This window comes from Sparassis crispa, assembly GCF_003851025.1.
Source record: "Sparassis crispa DNA, contig_000003F, whole genome shotgun sequence".
NCBI classification, from domain to species: domain Eukaryota; kingdom Fungi; phylum Basidiomycota; class Agaricomycetes; order Polyporales; family Sparassidaceae; genus Sparassis; species Sparassis crispa.
In genome coordinates, this window is record NW_020939750.1 from 2,779,151 (window position 1) to 2,794,561 (window position 15,411).

The window sequence follows — 15,411 nt, forward strand, 5'->3', positions numbered from 1 at the left end:
CCACCTGATACAGATGTAGTTGTATGAGACTGCACTGAACAGCATCCTCCATGACACTCTTCAAGTGGCTCTGCTGGTCCCGCACCCTGCGAATATAGGCCAGATGGCACTCTACATCATCTGCTCTCTCTGAGAAGCTTCTTATAAATATTAATTCACAGACAACTGTGGTTTAACGATATGTGCAGTGCCATCAGTAAACCATTTGTACCATATCATATGATGGGACAGTGGGTGCAATATGGAGTAGTATATGTTACTCTCCAAGCACTTGCTGCAGAGAGAACTAATTCATAACTGACATTGTGACTGTTAGATTGTGGAACTGAGGAAACACATGAGGTGAAAGTGGAGAAAGTATGGCCTCGGAGTTTTAGAGGTCTTTAGCCTTGCTCAGACACCAGCGAATGCCACTTACAAATCCAGGCTTTCATGACTGTTCTGCCACCTGGCATCAGTCTAGTTGTTACAAACTGTTCACATTGTACTGCATCACAAATAACATTCATCATGTGGATACATTGTACACTTTCAATGACACGAGAGGCTCGCTATAACTAATGTACACCACACGAGGACAGAGAGCCAAACCAGAACAAATATATTTACAGCCCCCTATCAGCACCTAGTACTGGCCACTAGAGGCCTCAAAGGAATCTGCGAAAACTTGTATTTGAAACCGATAGCTTTGGTGCAGGAAGAACGGACTTACTAGTGTGCTGCCACAAAAATTTATGATAAACAGGGCTGAATGCCAGGTCCTGCAGTGCCCCCGATAGCTCATAATGAATGTCTATAAACAATAAGCAGTATTTATTGCAGTGATAGTGGATGCCATCAAAAAAGCCAGTTTTGCAAGTATATTCACAATCTTTATTCATGAATCAGAAGTCAAGTCATACAAAATAAAAATATATTGGGCGATGGTGATGACCAGGATGGATGTGCGAAAGGGCACCGCCTCATCTGGAACGTTAGAGAAGTACTTTCAATAGATGGCTTTTTGGATAAACTTTTTAAAATCATATATAATACTTGTCAGTATCAATGTTTATACTGATATTTTAAGGCAATATTTAAGATACTGACTATAATATTTTAAAATATATTTTATAAGTGGTATATTGGACTTTTGTAAGGCCTAGTAATCAAGCATTACGCAGTACAGTAGACTATTGTAAAACACTTTTTAGCTATGCTAAAAGTTACTAAATACTAGTGTAAATGGCTGTAAAAGCCTTTAGATGAGTGTAATAATTTGTTTTTATAATTAAGAAAAATATAGTTATCACTAGCATACACACTATAAAACCTACTTTGAGTGTGTTAAAAATATTTAAATACTTGAACAAATTGCTAAAACAAATTCTGAAATCAAATAGGAATAGTGAGCAAGATTTATAAACTTGGTAGTCACTTGTAAAAATTCTGTATGAAAAATTTATTCAAAGCAAAAGTGAATGTTTTAGATATAAAACAAATTATGAAAAAGGTTTAAAATAATATAATAATAAAAAACAATATCCAAACTTGACAGTTAGTACTGTAAAATAAACTGTTAGTGATTTTGTGCTAACAGTGACAGTTTTAACTTGTGGGGAGTGGGCCACTGCTTTGTATGGCAGAAATGATTTCTGAGGTCCTATGTTTTTGCTTTTCTCTCATTATTTAACTGTTCTCATGCTTTCATTATTCTGTACTACTGCTTAGTAGTTGATCACTTATGAAGAGTGATTCATTGCATTGCATAGCATTTTTTATGTCTATCAAATATCAATTTCAAGGTTTTACCATTTGAATTCACTCAAAACAGTTACCTTAAGTGAAAGCTTACTAAAATTTCATGTGACACTAATAAGTATAAAGAACTCAAGTCTTTCTTATTAGGATATTTTTTTTGAGAATTTTTTAAATTTTTTCAAGCTCTAAAATTTTGTTTTTATTTCAATTAAACTTGTGGGGAGTGGGCTATTGCTTCGTATGACAGGAACGATTCCTGAGGTCCTGTGTTCCTGCCTTTCTCTCATCATTTAATTGTTTTCACATGCATTAATCATTTTGTATTACTCCTTAGTAGTGGATTACTTGTGAAGAGTGGTCCATTGCATTGCATTATATCTTGTATTTTTATTCAGTATCTATTTAAAGGTTTCACTATTTGTATTCACTTAGAACAGTCACTTTATGTAAAAATGTACTAAAAGTTGATGTTATACTAATAAGTATAAGAACTCAAGTCTTTCTTGTTAGTGTATAATTTTTTGAGGCTCTGAAACTCTTTTTTTATTTCAACTACATTTATGTAAAAATTCATTTCATATAGATATAAAAAAGAAATAAAGTATTAGAATGACTTATAATATTATTTAGATACTCCAAGTATCATTAATAACTACATTATAATATTTTAATAAGTTATTCATCCAATATTTTACTTATGAATATTTGATAACAGTACTGTAATAGTCCAGGATGCTATCTATATGTTTATACAAAACAGTTACAAGAAAATGCTAGTGCTTTTTAAATAAAAGCATTATAATAGCCTATAATGTTATTCAATAACTGGTATATTGCTGAGTAATATATAGTAAGTTGTTAATAATATTATACTCTTGACTTATAAAATGTCGTAGTTTATAAATATCTTATAATAGTACATAAGACATTTTTTTGTACGATGAAAATGATTTCAGTCTGTGAGACCTAACTCATTTTTGCTGTCAAATAGGTGTCTATGAGAGCAAATGCTTAGAAAAAATTTTAAAGAAATTCTAAAGATATTAAAAAAATTGTGGCATGACTATAAAATTAAAAATTCTAAGAAACTACTATCAGATAGTTACCTATGCTCTCCTTTAAAAAGCACTAGCATTTTGCTATAACTGTTTTGTATAGACATGTAAATGGCATGCTGAACTATTGTAATACTGTTACCAAATATTTCTAAGTAAAATATTAGATAGCATACTAAAATATTGTAATGCAGTTGTTGATGATGTCCCTTTATATTGGGACAATGGGACATCATTCTATAGATCCTATTATGTCCTTTAGCACAGAATGTTGTGGAGTAAATACATCTGCCCCAAGTACAACTTTCTCAGACTACTGGACTAAATACCTTGCTCAACTGTTTGAATATATCTTTATAGGGAGGATCTTATCTTATAGAATGTCCAAATTAGATATTGTACAATAAATATTGTATGAGGTTAGATTGGACACTAACAGAAAGTGTCAAATATATTTTGAAATACAGGAATAAGCACTATTATATAGCCTGTTTCAGTTATTATATAATTCAATAAACCTGCTGTACATACTAGTAAAGGCAATAGAGTGTTTCTAACATTATAAGTGAATTTAAAAACTTAGTATGGGATTCTCCACTTTTTTTTAGCATTTCTCCTTTTATATGTACCTCTGCTTTTATTAAATGCAAATAAAGCAAGACTCTATACTATTATATTATATACTTTTATAATTAGCTTACTCAGAAAGCATACCTGGATGCTAGTTAGAATCAATTAATTTAGCTGTGGGATGGTCCAAAAGGGATGTCCCAAAGATGACCCCAAGCACCATGTGATAAGTGATGGTCCTTAGAGATATAGGGATATCAGGGCAGATAAAGAGCTTTAGGGCAGACAAAGACCTTCCTTTACTATCAGCTCATTACTTCCCTATATAGGACTGCCCACATATTATGGACTACTCATATAGGGATGTGGTCCTTACAGTGCGTTGCATAATAACATGCAGGTCGCGACTCGCGCAGTGACATGTTTGGCCCGGACAAACAACCTATATGCAGTATGCCGAGAGGAGCCGCGGTGATGAGATTGTAGTTCCATCGCAAGCCGGAAAGGTGGAGTACGAGCGAAATCAAGTCCGCGTGGGGTCTGAGATGCGATGAAGGAGAAGAGTCTATTCCAGAGGTATGAGGTGGGTAGCCCGAAAGCATAGCTAGGAAAATCTCTATAGTCGCAATGATCGCTGGAAACGCATCGGACTAAAATCGCACTGCCCTAAGAAGAACGCTGAAATGCGGAAATGCAAGACTGCCCAGAAAATGCACAAAACGCAAGACTGCCCAAAGACGCACTAACTGGATGGGATGAGAATGTGAACGAGTCTTTTCGCAAGCGTACCTTTCGGGATGGTGGGTTCTCCCCAACCTCTTCCCCTGCCATCATACTTAACTGGTCCTGACCTTTCCTGCCCTCCCGATACTGCCCGCATCTGCTTAACAATCGCTCCGCTGAATCACTGCCCATCATGCCATATCTCGCAATCCCGTCCCCTCATGCTCCTACTCATTCCGAGGGATCCTCCATCACCGAACCCGTCCGAGCGCCTAATAAGGACCCGCCCGTCTCGAAGGCATCTCCCATCCTAAACTCAATCTCCCATCCATGGACGCCAGCATCATCCTTCGCAAATACACCCTCGCGGAAGTTCTTCTTCGCATTGAGATTTTTACTGAGCCCTTCAATCCGATCCTGTGGAAAGCATGGGCGGTCCGGATGCACGTCCTGCTGGTGAGGCCCCCACGGGCATATGATCCTTCGCCGTCTGACCCTCACATGTCCCACAGGTCTTTATGGTCCAAGCCCAGTCTGAAGCGGCCAGCGTGGGGATCACCCTACCCCTTCCACGCAATATCCCTGTCCTGGCCCAAGTGGAAATACACCTGGCAACAGCTCGCACTGTAGAAGGTGGTCATCGGATGATACCCCAAATTGCAGATCACCTTCCTGCGGTCATTCCTCGTGGTTTGACTGCCCGCATTCTGTATGACGACCCCGCTGTCTGCGAGGACTTTGGTTTAGGCCACCCGCCAGATGGTCTCCCTGACATTGGTGCGTGGTCGTCCTGTCTCTATTTTCCTGGAATCGTGTTCCTCAGCTTTTTTTTATCGCCATTAGGAACCTTGCGCCTTCAGGTTGAGACATTGCGCAACGCGGCCCGCGCACTGTACGATGTCATGCGTGGAATCACTGGTAGACGCAAGCTGGCAGATGGTACCTTGAGGCGGTTGCAGATCGTAGTCAAGGAATTGGAAGTAGCGTTCGGGCTCGTAGCATGCTCTCCTCCGATAACCAGCTTCCAACTGTTGTCGGACTAGGGGTCGGTTGTGTAGCACCCTGTAATATCTTCAAAATGTGAGGCCGCTTCGCGGATGTGATTCTCACCTCAGTGCGCTCTGCGTCCCTTCAACGGTGGCTGAGCCGTATATCGGCTCGGTGGTCTAACATCGGTCTAATGGCAGTCACAGCAGTTCAAGCTGTCAAACAATCTTTGAATGCTTCCCAAAGTATGCACACAATGAAATACATGCTCTGCAGCTATGGAATACCTCAGTGTACTGCTGTCGAGAATGTTGCTTCCTAAGTGCTCGGTAGCTGAGCTACGGAGTGGAGGGTGCACGGCTCACTAAGATAGCATGTTCACTGTGCAATGTAGACTACTAGTCTCACGGGTTGGGGAGAGGTGGATTCCGGTGGCAGCTCAAGTTCGGAACAGGCTGCAATAGGCACCTCACAGGACTGCGACGGCCTGAGAAGTCAGCGGGCGACCAGCAGCAGAGGGGCGAAATGTGAGGGGAGCCTGAGCGGAGAGAATTGCAGAATCTAACTCGAGCGTGAAGTGGCGGAAAGTCATTGAGAACACGGCTGAGCTAGGATGCTTGAATCAACAAGGAGAGGTGGGCAGGATAAAAATGAGTGAGAGGCTGTAGGTGCAGGAGGAACAGACTGGTGCTTACGGCGCCTATTCCTCTGCCTTCAGCCTCTCACTTAGTAAGCACTAGTTTGACTTAGCGCTCGTGAGCTTGCTGCTAAGCCAAACTCCACAGGGCGCCACTAGTATACCACATAAGGGTTGTTTTTCCAGGCCAAATAAGTTTCCACGTGACTCGTGACCTGCACGTTATTATGCAATGCACTGTAGCATTTGGACCTGGACTGACCTATCCCTGGCCAGCTCTTAGCTGTGACCAAACTCCAGAACTGTTACAGCTACTTGCTGGGGACCTTGGGTATCCTGAAGTGAAGGAACTGATATCTATACATTATGCCAGGAGATGTTGAATCACTCTGAAGATATTCTGAGTTACAAACTTATACGTGATCATTGTGATATAGAATTTGAGAGTGATACAACTGGACAAGTTATTTGGGACTGTAGCAAAGCAGTATGGAAAGATAGTCCATTCAAACTTGGGTCCTACAAGAATAGATCAAGTATAGACTGACTGGATGCAATTTTTGCCAGAGGCTCTAAGCGTGTTTGTCCTAACTGCAATAGTGCATTGTTTTATAATCTAAAATATGAGTCTTTGCCAAATTTTCAGTGTTTCATCACCAACAGTCTGCAGATTAACTGGAAATCTGAGTTAGAATTGCCAGATCAGAAGTATGGACTTTGTGGTATAGTTTATTATGGTGGGTTCCACTTTACTGCACATATTATTACAAAGACTGGAAGTGTCTGGTTTAATGATGGGGTTACAACTGGGCAGACTTGTATATTAGAGGGACAAATAGCGAGTATAAATTCAACTGCACTGACAAAGTGTAGATCAAAGATTAGTTCTGTTGTAATATATGTTAAAATATGATCTGGAATGACTGCAAATTATAATTAGTCCATTCATGAGCAGATTTTGCAGAGCGAATAAGAGACACCATGGTATCTGTCATATAATACGTTCAAGAGCCACTCTCATATTGAATTTACTCCTCTATTGTTGTGTTAATCGCACATCAGTCAGAGTCCAAAATGTTTACTGAATGCAAACGTGTTGCTCATGTGATCATTGTTTTCTGTACGATCTAAAGTTTAACTATGCCCTCGCTACAAACAGCTTGCACTCACCTTGCAACTAACAAAGAATATAAAAGCGACCTATGGTGGTCCCCTCCACTATGGGACCTCCTGCACCAACCTCTACATGATCCAGGGGACAAGTACCTCTATCAGAGGAAAACTGATGGGCGCAGGAGAAGACAACAGGAAAAGGACATTGAAACTGGGCTAAATAATGAGTTCATGACATAATGACCCACTAACTCAACAAACTGACCACCTATTGCCTGATCTTCTCCTGGATGCTCTTTAACCTCTCTAATAAAATTGTCGCACCTCGTGATAGCTCTACCAGGCTGACAGTCACCATGCTAGCCCATGTACAGACCCTCTAATAACAAGCCTCTACCACCTTTTCTCGTCTTCACTACTCACTGCTCTCCTCCTCCTCTATTAGATTGTAACATAGCAAAATGTATGTTTAATTATAAAAATGTACAACTATAATACTTTTCAATGATGAATGCAAAAAAAGACCAAACACATATATTAGAAGTGTAGGCCTGATAGATATTAAAATCAGGAATTGTCCTTGCCGTGCATTAGCATCGGCCCACTCCAAGCAAGTAATAAAGTTATGTCACAGTTTTTCTGACAGTTTTGTGATTTTCCTGGACTTTATTCTGAATATTCAAAATCACAACTGACATATTTTAACCTGTTCTATTCATATTTATCTAATATAAAAGTGTATTTTGGTCCATGCTGTAAGTGAATTTTGTTATTGCTAATATGGAAGCCTTAAACTCAGTGTGGGTCCACATAAATGTGAGGTAATGTCCTTATACTGATATGTGATGATGCTGTTATTAAGCATTATTTGTGCATGACACTTTAGTTTTCTCTATTATTAGATTGAAGAACTTGTGAAGAGTGGGCCACTGCTTCGCATAGCAGGAATGATTCCTGAGATTCTGTGTCCCTGCCTTTCTCTCATCATTTAATTGTTTTCACATGCATTAATCATTTTGTATTACTCCTTGGTAGTTGATCACACCTATTAGCCAATATATACCTAAAAGTCCGTATAACCAAGGTGAAATATTTTGTGTAAATTTCCATGAAACTGAGTGTTGGCCAAGAATATAATATAGAATGGAGATATAGGGTTGGCCAAGAGAAGTAAGCTATATAGGCTAAGTCATGTATTTGGGAGTTAGCCAAAAGAACCGAGGTTTAAAGTCTATATAGGTTGTCGGACATTTTTGGGTTGGCTGTTATTTCTTTATATAGATTTTAGTCAGAATAGAGCCATTAGCCAAGAGTCATAAAATTTCAATACTATATAGAGTTTGCAGACAGTTGGCCTTGGCCAAGTGGAGCTATATAGAATTGTTGTGAAAATGGTCCCCTTGGCCAAGGCACATGAAATTTAAATCCTATATAGCATTTTCTGAAATCTGGCCATGACCAAGGATGCTCTATATAGATTTTTGTGAAAATAATGCCTGCAGCCAAGGGTCATGAAATGTCTAACCTATATAGGATTGTCTGAAATTTGGCCATGGCTAAAAATATCCTATATAGTTTTTGTAAAAATGGTGGCCTCGACTGAGCATCCTGAAATTTCTATTCTATATAGGGTCTTCTGAACTTTGGCATTGACCAAGGATGCCCTATATAGTTTTTGTGAAAATGGTGGCCTCAGCCGAGGATCTAGAAATTTTCATTCTATAGAGAGTTTTTCACACTTTGGCCTTGGCCATATAGCTTTTTACACAAATGGTGCTCCAGGCTAAGGCATCTAAACTTAATGATCTTGCTGACACCATGCTTCTTTAAGGTCCTGGAGGATATACTCATTCAAATTTAAATAGCCAGTCACACACATTTATTAACTACTTTGCATATCTACCTTTGCAACTCGCAGACTATCTGACAATCATTTGACCATTAAATGCCTGTTGCAATTAAAGTGCAAAGTCCTTCCACATTGCATCTTGCTTTGCTGCATTGAATGTATGACCATGTAGACCTGCACTTACCACCTCCATCTCTCTAGTCTGCCACTCTTGCTATTTGCATTCAAACCACAGGACACTCCATAACATCTCGTGTCGCACTTCGATACCTCCTCCTTGTACCTTGTGTCTTATGCCTTTGCTCTCAGTCAGTTAACTCGATCAACTGACATGGTAATTACCATTTGTGAATAAGTTTAACCAGGCATGAAGAGATAGTCACTCACCCTTCTTCATGGCATTTCGACCGACATCTTTCGTATTATTGTCCACACTTTTCACCCATACATTTTGAGCATTCTCACCTCCAAGTTTCCAAAACTATGCCAATCTATCATTCCTCTGCCCAACTCTATTCTCCTCCACAATGTCTCCAGGCATCTTTGTGTCTTCCTTTTGAATGTCAAGATATTGTGTCAACAACTGTTCACTTGCTCCTAAACAGATCAGAGCTTTCTGAGCACGCTTGTATCATCTAATAATTTTGTGCTCTTGCTGACCAATCTTCCTGAGCTCAGCTGCATTTCAGGTTTTGTGCCATTGAGACTTATTATGCCTGAATTTGGTCTGAAAAAGCAAATACTTGTGATTCAACAAGAGTTGCAAGTCTTCAAAACAGTTATTGGCTTGGCCAATCTGTAAATGTAACTCCTGCTGTGCAATGCTCTCCCATTTCACTGTCTTGCATTAATTAATGCCAAGTGAGGAAGGAAGCAGGAGAGTGATGTTTTCTGGCAACACTTCCTCTTGAATATCTTCTGGATTCTCCTCCACATCCTCCACGGTGACGTGATTGTATTTCTGTTGCAAGCCGCAAAGGTGGAGTACAAGCGAAATCAAGTCCACGTGGAGTCTGAGGTGCGAGGAAGGAGAAAAGTCTATTCCAGAAGTATGAGGTGGGTAGCCCGATAGTGTAGCTAGAAAAATCTCTGTAGTCACAATAATCACTGAAAACACATCGCAGGTAAAATTGCACTGCTCTAAAGAGAACGATAAAATGCGGAAATGCAAGACTGCCCAGAAATGCACAAATGCAAGACTGTCCAAAGACGCACAAACTGGATGTGATGAGAATGTGAATAAGGCTTTCACAAGTGTACCTTCTGAGATGATGGGTTCTACCCTGACCTCCTCCCTCGCCATCATACTTAAACTGGTCCTGACCTTTCCTGCCCTCCTGATACTGTCTGCATCTGCTTAACAATCACTCTGCTGAATCACTGCCTATCACACCATATCTCGCAATCTTGTCCGCTGAAGGGACGCATAGTGCGCTGAAGTGAGAATCATATCCATAAAGCAATCTCGCATTTTGGAGATACTACATGGTGCTACACAACAGCCCTTAGTCCGACACCAATTGGAAGCTAGTTATTGGAGGAGGGAACACTACAAGCCCGAAGGCTACCTCCAACTCCTCAACTACGATCCGCAGCCATCTCAAAGTACCATCAGCCAACTCATGTGATTCCGTGCATGACATTGTACAGTTCGCAGGCTGCATCACGTAATGTCTCAACCTGAAGGTGCAAGGTTCCTGAGGGCAATAAAGATAAGGAACACGATTTCAGGAAAATAGGGATAATACGACTGTGCACCAATGTCAGGGAGACCATCCGGTGGGTGGCCCAAACCAAAGTCCTCACAAACGGCAGGGTCATCATATAGAATGCAGGCAGTCAAACCATGAGGAATGACAGCAGGGAGGTGGTCAGCAATCTGAGGGATCATCCAACGACCGCCTTCCATAGTGCGAGCTGTTGCAAGGTGTATTTTCACTTGGGCAAGAACAGGAATATTGCACGGAAGGGGTAAAATGATCCCCACGCTGGCCACTTCAGACTGGGCTTGCACCATGAAGACCTGAGGGACGTGTGAGGATCGGACAGCAAAGGAAAATATACTTGCAGGAGCCTCACCAGCAGGACATGCATCCAGACTGCCCATGCTTTCCACAGGATCGCGTCGAAGGGCTCGATAAAGACCTCAATGCGAAGAAAAGCTTCCGGAGGGTGTATTTGCGAAGAATGACACTGGCATTCATGAATGGAAGATTGAGTTCAGGATGGGAGATATGCCTCTGAGGCAGGTGAGTGCTTATTAGGCACTCAGGCAGGCCCAGTGATGGATGACCCCTCAGATTGAGTAGAAGCGTGAGCGAACGGGATGGCGAGATATGGCGTGATGGGCAGTGATTTAGTGGAGTGATTGTTAAGCAAATGCAGGCAGTATCTGGAGGGCAGAAAAGGTCAGGACCAGTTTAAGTATGAGGGCAGGAGAAGAGGTCAGGGTAGAACCCACCATCTCAGAAGGTACGCTTGCGAAAGCCTCATTCACATTCTCATCCCATCCAGCACTAGTAGGCACCCTCTATGTATACAATATTCCCAGTTGACTGGGGGAGAAATTGTGCACAACCTGGCCACCATTGTAATGTGCACATTGTGTACAATATTGCCCAGATTGTACATGCATTGTAAATATATTGTATACATTAAGATTGTACATGCATTGTGCACATTGTATACAATATGTACAAAATGAAGTTGCACTCAGCCAGGATTAAACCCCTGACCTCCTGGCACATGCTTACATAAGCCACTATTGTATACACACTTTTCCACAATTTCTCCCCCAGTCAACTGGGGATATTGTATACAGAGGTGTGGCCCACAACTGCATCCAGTTAGTGCGTCTTTGGGCAGTCTTGCATTTGTGCATTTTCTGGGCAGTCTTGCATTTCCGCATTTCAGCATTCTTCTTAGAGCAGTGCGATTTTACTCCGATGTGTTTTCAGCGATTATTGCGACTACAAAGATTTCCTAGCTATGCCTTTGGGCTACCCACCTCATACCTCTGGAATAGACTTTTCTCCTTCATTGCATCTCAGACCTCACACGGACTTGATTCCGCTCGTACTCCACCTTTCTGGCTTGTGACGAAAATACAATCACATCACTGCGCATGTAAATAATAAATGTGCAGGTGTAGTGCCATATGTCTAAGAATAGTTCTGCCAGTGTCTGATTCCTGCAGCACATATGATCCTTCACATCACTTTTAATGTATCTGATATGGTCTAAAATACCTCTGGCGATACTCATCTGTAAGACCAGCATCTCACCTTAAGCTACACATCACACTAAGTCTCCTGGCTTCAAGGCTTTTCACTGGAGTCTATGTTTGAATTGCTTTTCAAACTGATGCTTCAAGTGCAATCTAGACCACTTAATTGCAGCTGCTACAAATGTCACCTCTGCTGGAACCTGGAGATCCCAGCTGCTCGCCGACATGATTTTTCAGTGCCTACAGCCAGAGAACCTCTTAAGAGAGTACCAATCTCAACCAGAAACTTATCAATACAGCCTTGAATGAGCTAAAAATTAAGGTCTCGCCGCAATAACCTATGCCAGAATGTCACCGTCATTGTCCCGACCAGCCAACCACAGCACGAAGCCTTCCATGTCCATAACTTTGCCATAACACCCCTCACGCCGAGCCACGGATGATTCCAGATCCTCCGCGTCCGGGGACATCGACACGAACTCCATGAGGTTGTGCACTACGCCCGCCTCACGCGCGCGCCTTCCACACAGCGGAGGGTAGGGCGGAGGAGGCGCGGTGTACCGCACCGGAGGCACTGCACCAGGCACGAGGCCCATAACGGATCGCGGAGAGGCCCCGGAGAAGGACGAGTCAATCGCGGGCGCAAGCTACCAACCCAGTCAATAATTCAATAGCGAGTCAATCTGACAGAGTCGAGATCGGCCTGCACGCCGAAGGGGGCATCGCAGAGGCACAAAGCAGAAGGGGGCACGCACCATGTGAGACCGATCTGAGACAAACCAGGCGAGAAAGACGTCAGCTGGGACGACCCGGAACAGGCTGGGCGGCGCAGAGCGTGAAATGCAGCCCGCGCAGGGAAAACCGCGCAAATACAGCAGAGGTGCAGTCAGATCAGGCAGAGTGTTCAGTCAGACGCACGGCCTCCTGTCAACGAAAGGCCCAGACGACGGACCTTTGGTATGTCTCTCCAAACAGGTTCGCGAGTGCGCGGTCGTGCGTGTAGGGAAAGGTACCGGAAACGTATTCTGTGCGCACCAGATGCGCAGCGCGCATGGGGACGATCAGGTGTGCGTGCACGGACGAAAGGCGCGTGGAGACCTGCCTGGCCAGGAGCACGGAACAGGGAGGAGAGTGTCAAAGTCGTACACCCATGCTCCCGGGCCATGGACCTCTGGGTTGCTAAATTTCAGCTCGTCTACCGCCCGCCCACGCGCCAGTGGCGGGGTCGGCCGGAGGACGAGCACAACGTGATAATCCCACACGACGATGTCGTCTCGGGCCTTCTGTTTCCACAGCGCGACCTATTGATAGCAAGCAGCATGAGAGAGAGCGTGTCTGCGATCCGAGAAGTGGAAGAGGTAAAAAGGTGGCGAGCGCCATGCATCTGCCACCGCGCAGTGATGGGGCAGACCGGCCTCGATAAGTGAGAAGCAGATGCGGACCGTTTTTCCGGGGTTGGAGACGAAGACAGCGTAGACGTCCCAACGCCAGTCGCGCTCCGTCTCCTTACGCGCGGTGAACGCCTGCGCGAGCAAGTACACATTCTCCTCGCAGTAGCAGCTCGTGTAAACGCTGTCGGCCGGGAGGGCTGGCGGTGACGGAATTTGGCTCGCATTAGCATCGCGCCACCCGCGGGCAACTCCAATGGCGGCACTCGGGATAGGGCTCGGGCTCGGACCAGAATCAGAACCCGACATGATGAGAGCAGACAAAGACCTGTGATCTCATCGTACTTGGCGTCGCGCGAAATGAGTCGGAAGCAAAACAAGCGAGCGTCAAATCCATTCAACAGTCGGCATCCGGACAACGAGCAATTACCGTAAGTGTGGCTACACTAGTCCTCCAATATCCAGTACGATATTACATCACCGCTTCTGCGCAGTCGTCGTCGCGTGCAGCTACGCGACCCAACATTACGAACCTCCCTCCGAATCCAACAGTCCCCGATCACAGCAGTCTTCGTAAAGTCGTCACTACGCGGCGGGCGCGGGGTCAGCAAGATCAGCAAAGGGCAGGAAGGACACGACGCACGATGGGTATAGACATGGCCGGGGTATGTGCATGCCCGCTCAACGCTGCGCGGAGTGAGACGGGAGGGGTACGACGGCCTGGTCGATGCTCCAGGACTGCTTGTTCGCAAATATGTCGGAGAATTTCTTCCTGAGCAGGATGTCATCGAGCTCCGGCGAGGAGCGCTCTGGGCGGAAAGGAACGAAGATGGGACGGTGCGTGCTCCCCGCCGCAGACTTGGCCGCCTTGGAGCGTGGCGACGCCCGCGTTGGCTGAGGAGCTAGGAGCGGTGGCGCGGTGGAGTCGCGCCTCGACGGGCTCGTGGCCGCCGTCCTCAGTGACGAGGAGATGGGGAGGGGGAACTGCGAAGGCGCAGCAGGCTTGGGCAACAGCCCGGAGTTGTTGGTGAATGGGTGAGTCGCGAGCGGGTCGAACGATGCGAGGACGGGCTGGGACATGGCGATGCGAGGTGGTATGCTTATGCAAGAGGGTGGAACGCAAAGGCTTTTGGTGCAGACGCGATGGTGGGTGAGCTGAAGGTAAACGGAGAGCAGAAGAAACGGTTATATATACAGGCAGGGAGGAGAGATGTGGCCTGCATGGCGGACGGACGGAGAGTCGGCCGGATCGAGCGTCGGACACAAGAGCAAAGTCACATGTTTTGCCAGACGTAAATTCCTGTAACAATAAATCTGCAATCTCACTCTTCTCTGGGAAGCCTATCAGCAGAAAATAACCTCTTTTACCGGCACCAAACCCTGTTGTACAACATCCGCTCGCGCACTTTCCACCATGCAACCAATAGCGACCGTCAAAATGCGCTTGATAATACACTCAGCAACATCCATGCATCGAGCACGAGGTATGCCATACTACGGATATTACACCACGGGCACGAGCATCGCCGTCAGCGGGCTACCGTTGGAACGCGCACTCACGATCCCGAGCCCAATCAGTCTCACTCGCCGCCACCCAACAATGGCACACCCCCTCCGAAATCGCCCTCGTCCTCACCCATTAGGCTCTATCGCTTATGTTCGCCGTGAATCCCGCTGGTCATGGGTCGTCGTAACCCGCGTCGGCTCGTTGGGGACTTGGAGATTGGAGTAATGGGTCCAGTCAAATGCGCCTGCCTTCAGGTGAAGGCCTCCCACGAGTTGTGTCGATGCACGGGATTGGCGCCGTAGATGGCGTCTCGCGACACAGAAGAAGGCTTATAGCTAAAATCGAAGCGGCTTTGTCAGGTCCCACCTCCCGTTATCCTGTCGCGCGGACGGAACAAGTGTCAGGCGCATGCACGATGTGGTAACAGCGAAGGCGTTGCGACTTCGTTTGCATTACCTGCGCACTGTTCCGACTGTCTGGAGAGGCACTTGACATTCCTAACAGATCTAGATCGCATGAATGCGATTCCATACCCCCGCACGGACCATTGTCAATCCGGTAGGTGCGAACCTAAGAACCTCAAAGCAAATGAGTAAGTCTCGTCCGGAGAAGATCC

General features: G+C 44.6%; 4 protein-coding genes across 4 annotated transcripts; 1 reads left to right on the forward strand and 3 right to left on the reverse strand.

Moving 5' to 3' along the window:
- Positions 1 to 4,418: 4,418 nt before the first annotated feature.
- Positions 4,419 to 5,131, forward strand: SCP_0410110 (hypothetical protein; the record flags this gene model as incomplete). Its single annotated transcript, XM_027757738.1, has 3 exons — positions 4,419 to 4,544; positions 4,601 to 4,865; positions 4,932 to 5,131. The coding sequence occupies 3 exons, from the start codon at positions 4,419 to 4,421 to the stop codon at positions 5,129 to 5,131; spliced, it is 591 nt and encodes a 196-aa protein (XP_027613539.1).
- Positions 5,132 to 10,349: 5,218 nt separating this feature from the next.
- SCP_0410120 (hypothetical protein) lies at positions 10,350 to 10,583 on the reverse strand (the record flags this gene model as incomplete). The annotated part of the gene is made up of 1 exon (XM_027757739.1): positions 10,350 to 10,583. The coding sequence occupies one exon, from the start codon at positions 10,581 to 10,583 to the stop codon at positions 10,350 to 10,352; it is 234 nt and encodes a 77-aa protein (XP_027613540.1).
- Positions 10,584 to 12,238: 1,655 nt separating this feature from the next.
- Positions 12,239 to 13,597, reverse strand: SCP_0410130 (hypothetical protein; the record flags this gene model as incomplete). The annotated part of the gene is made up of 5 exons (XM_027757740.1): positions 12,239 to 12,547; positions 12,656 to 12,719; positions 12,853 to 12,925; positions 13,003 to 13,201; positions 13,343 to 13,597. 5 exons carry the CDS (start codon positions 13,595 to 13,597, stop codon positions 12,239 to 12,241), a joined length of 900 nt encoding a protein of 299 aa, XP_027613541.1.
- Positions 13,598 to 13,969: 372 nt separating this feature from the next.
- SCP_0410140 (hypothetical protein) lies at positions 13,970 to 14,368 on the reverse strand (the record flags this gene model as incomplete). Its single annotated transcript, XM_027757741.1, has 1 exon — positions 13,970 to 14,368. The coding sequence occupies one exon, from the start codon at positions 14,366 to 14,368 to the stop codon at positions 13,970 to 13,972; it is 399 nt and encodes a 132-aa protein (XP_027613542.1).
- Positions 14,369 to 15,411: the final 1,043 nt, after the last annotated feature.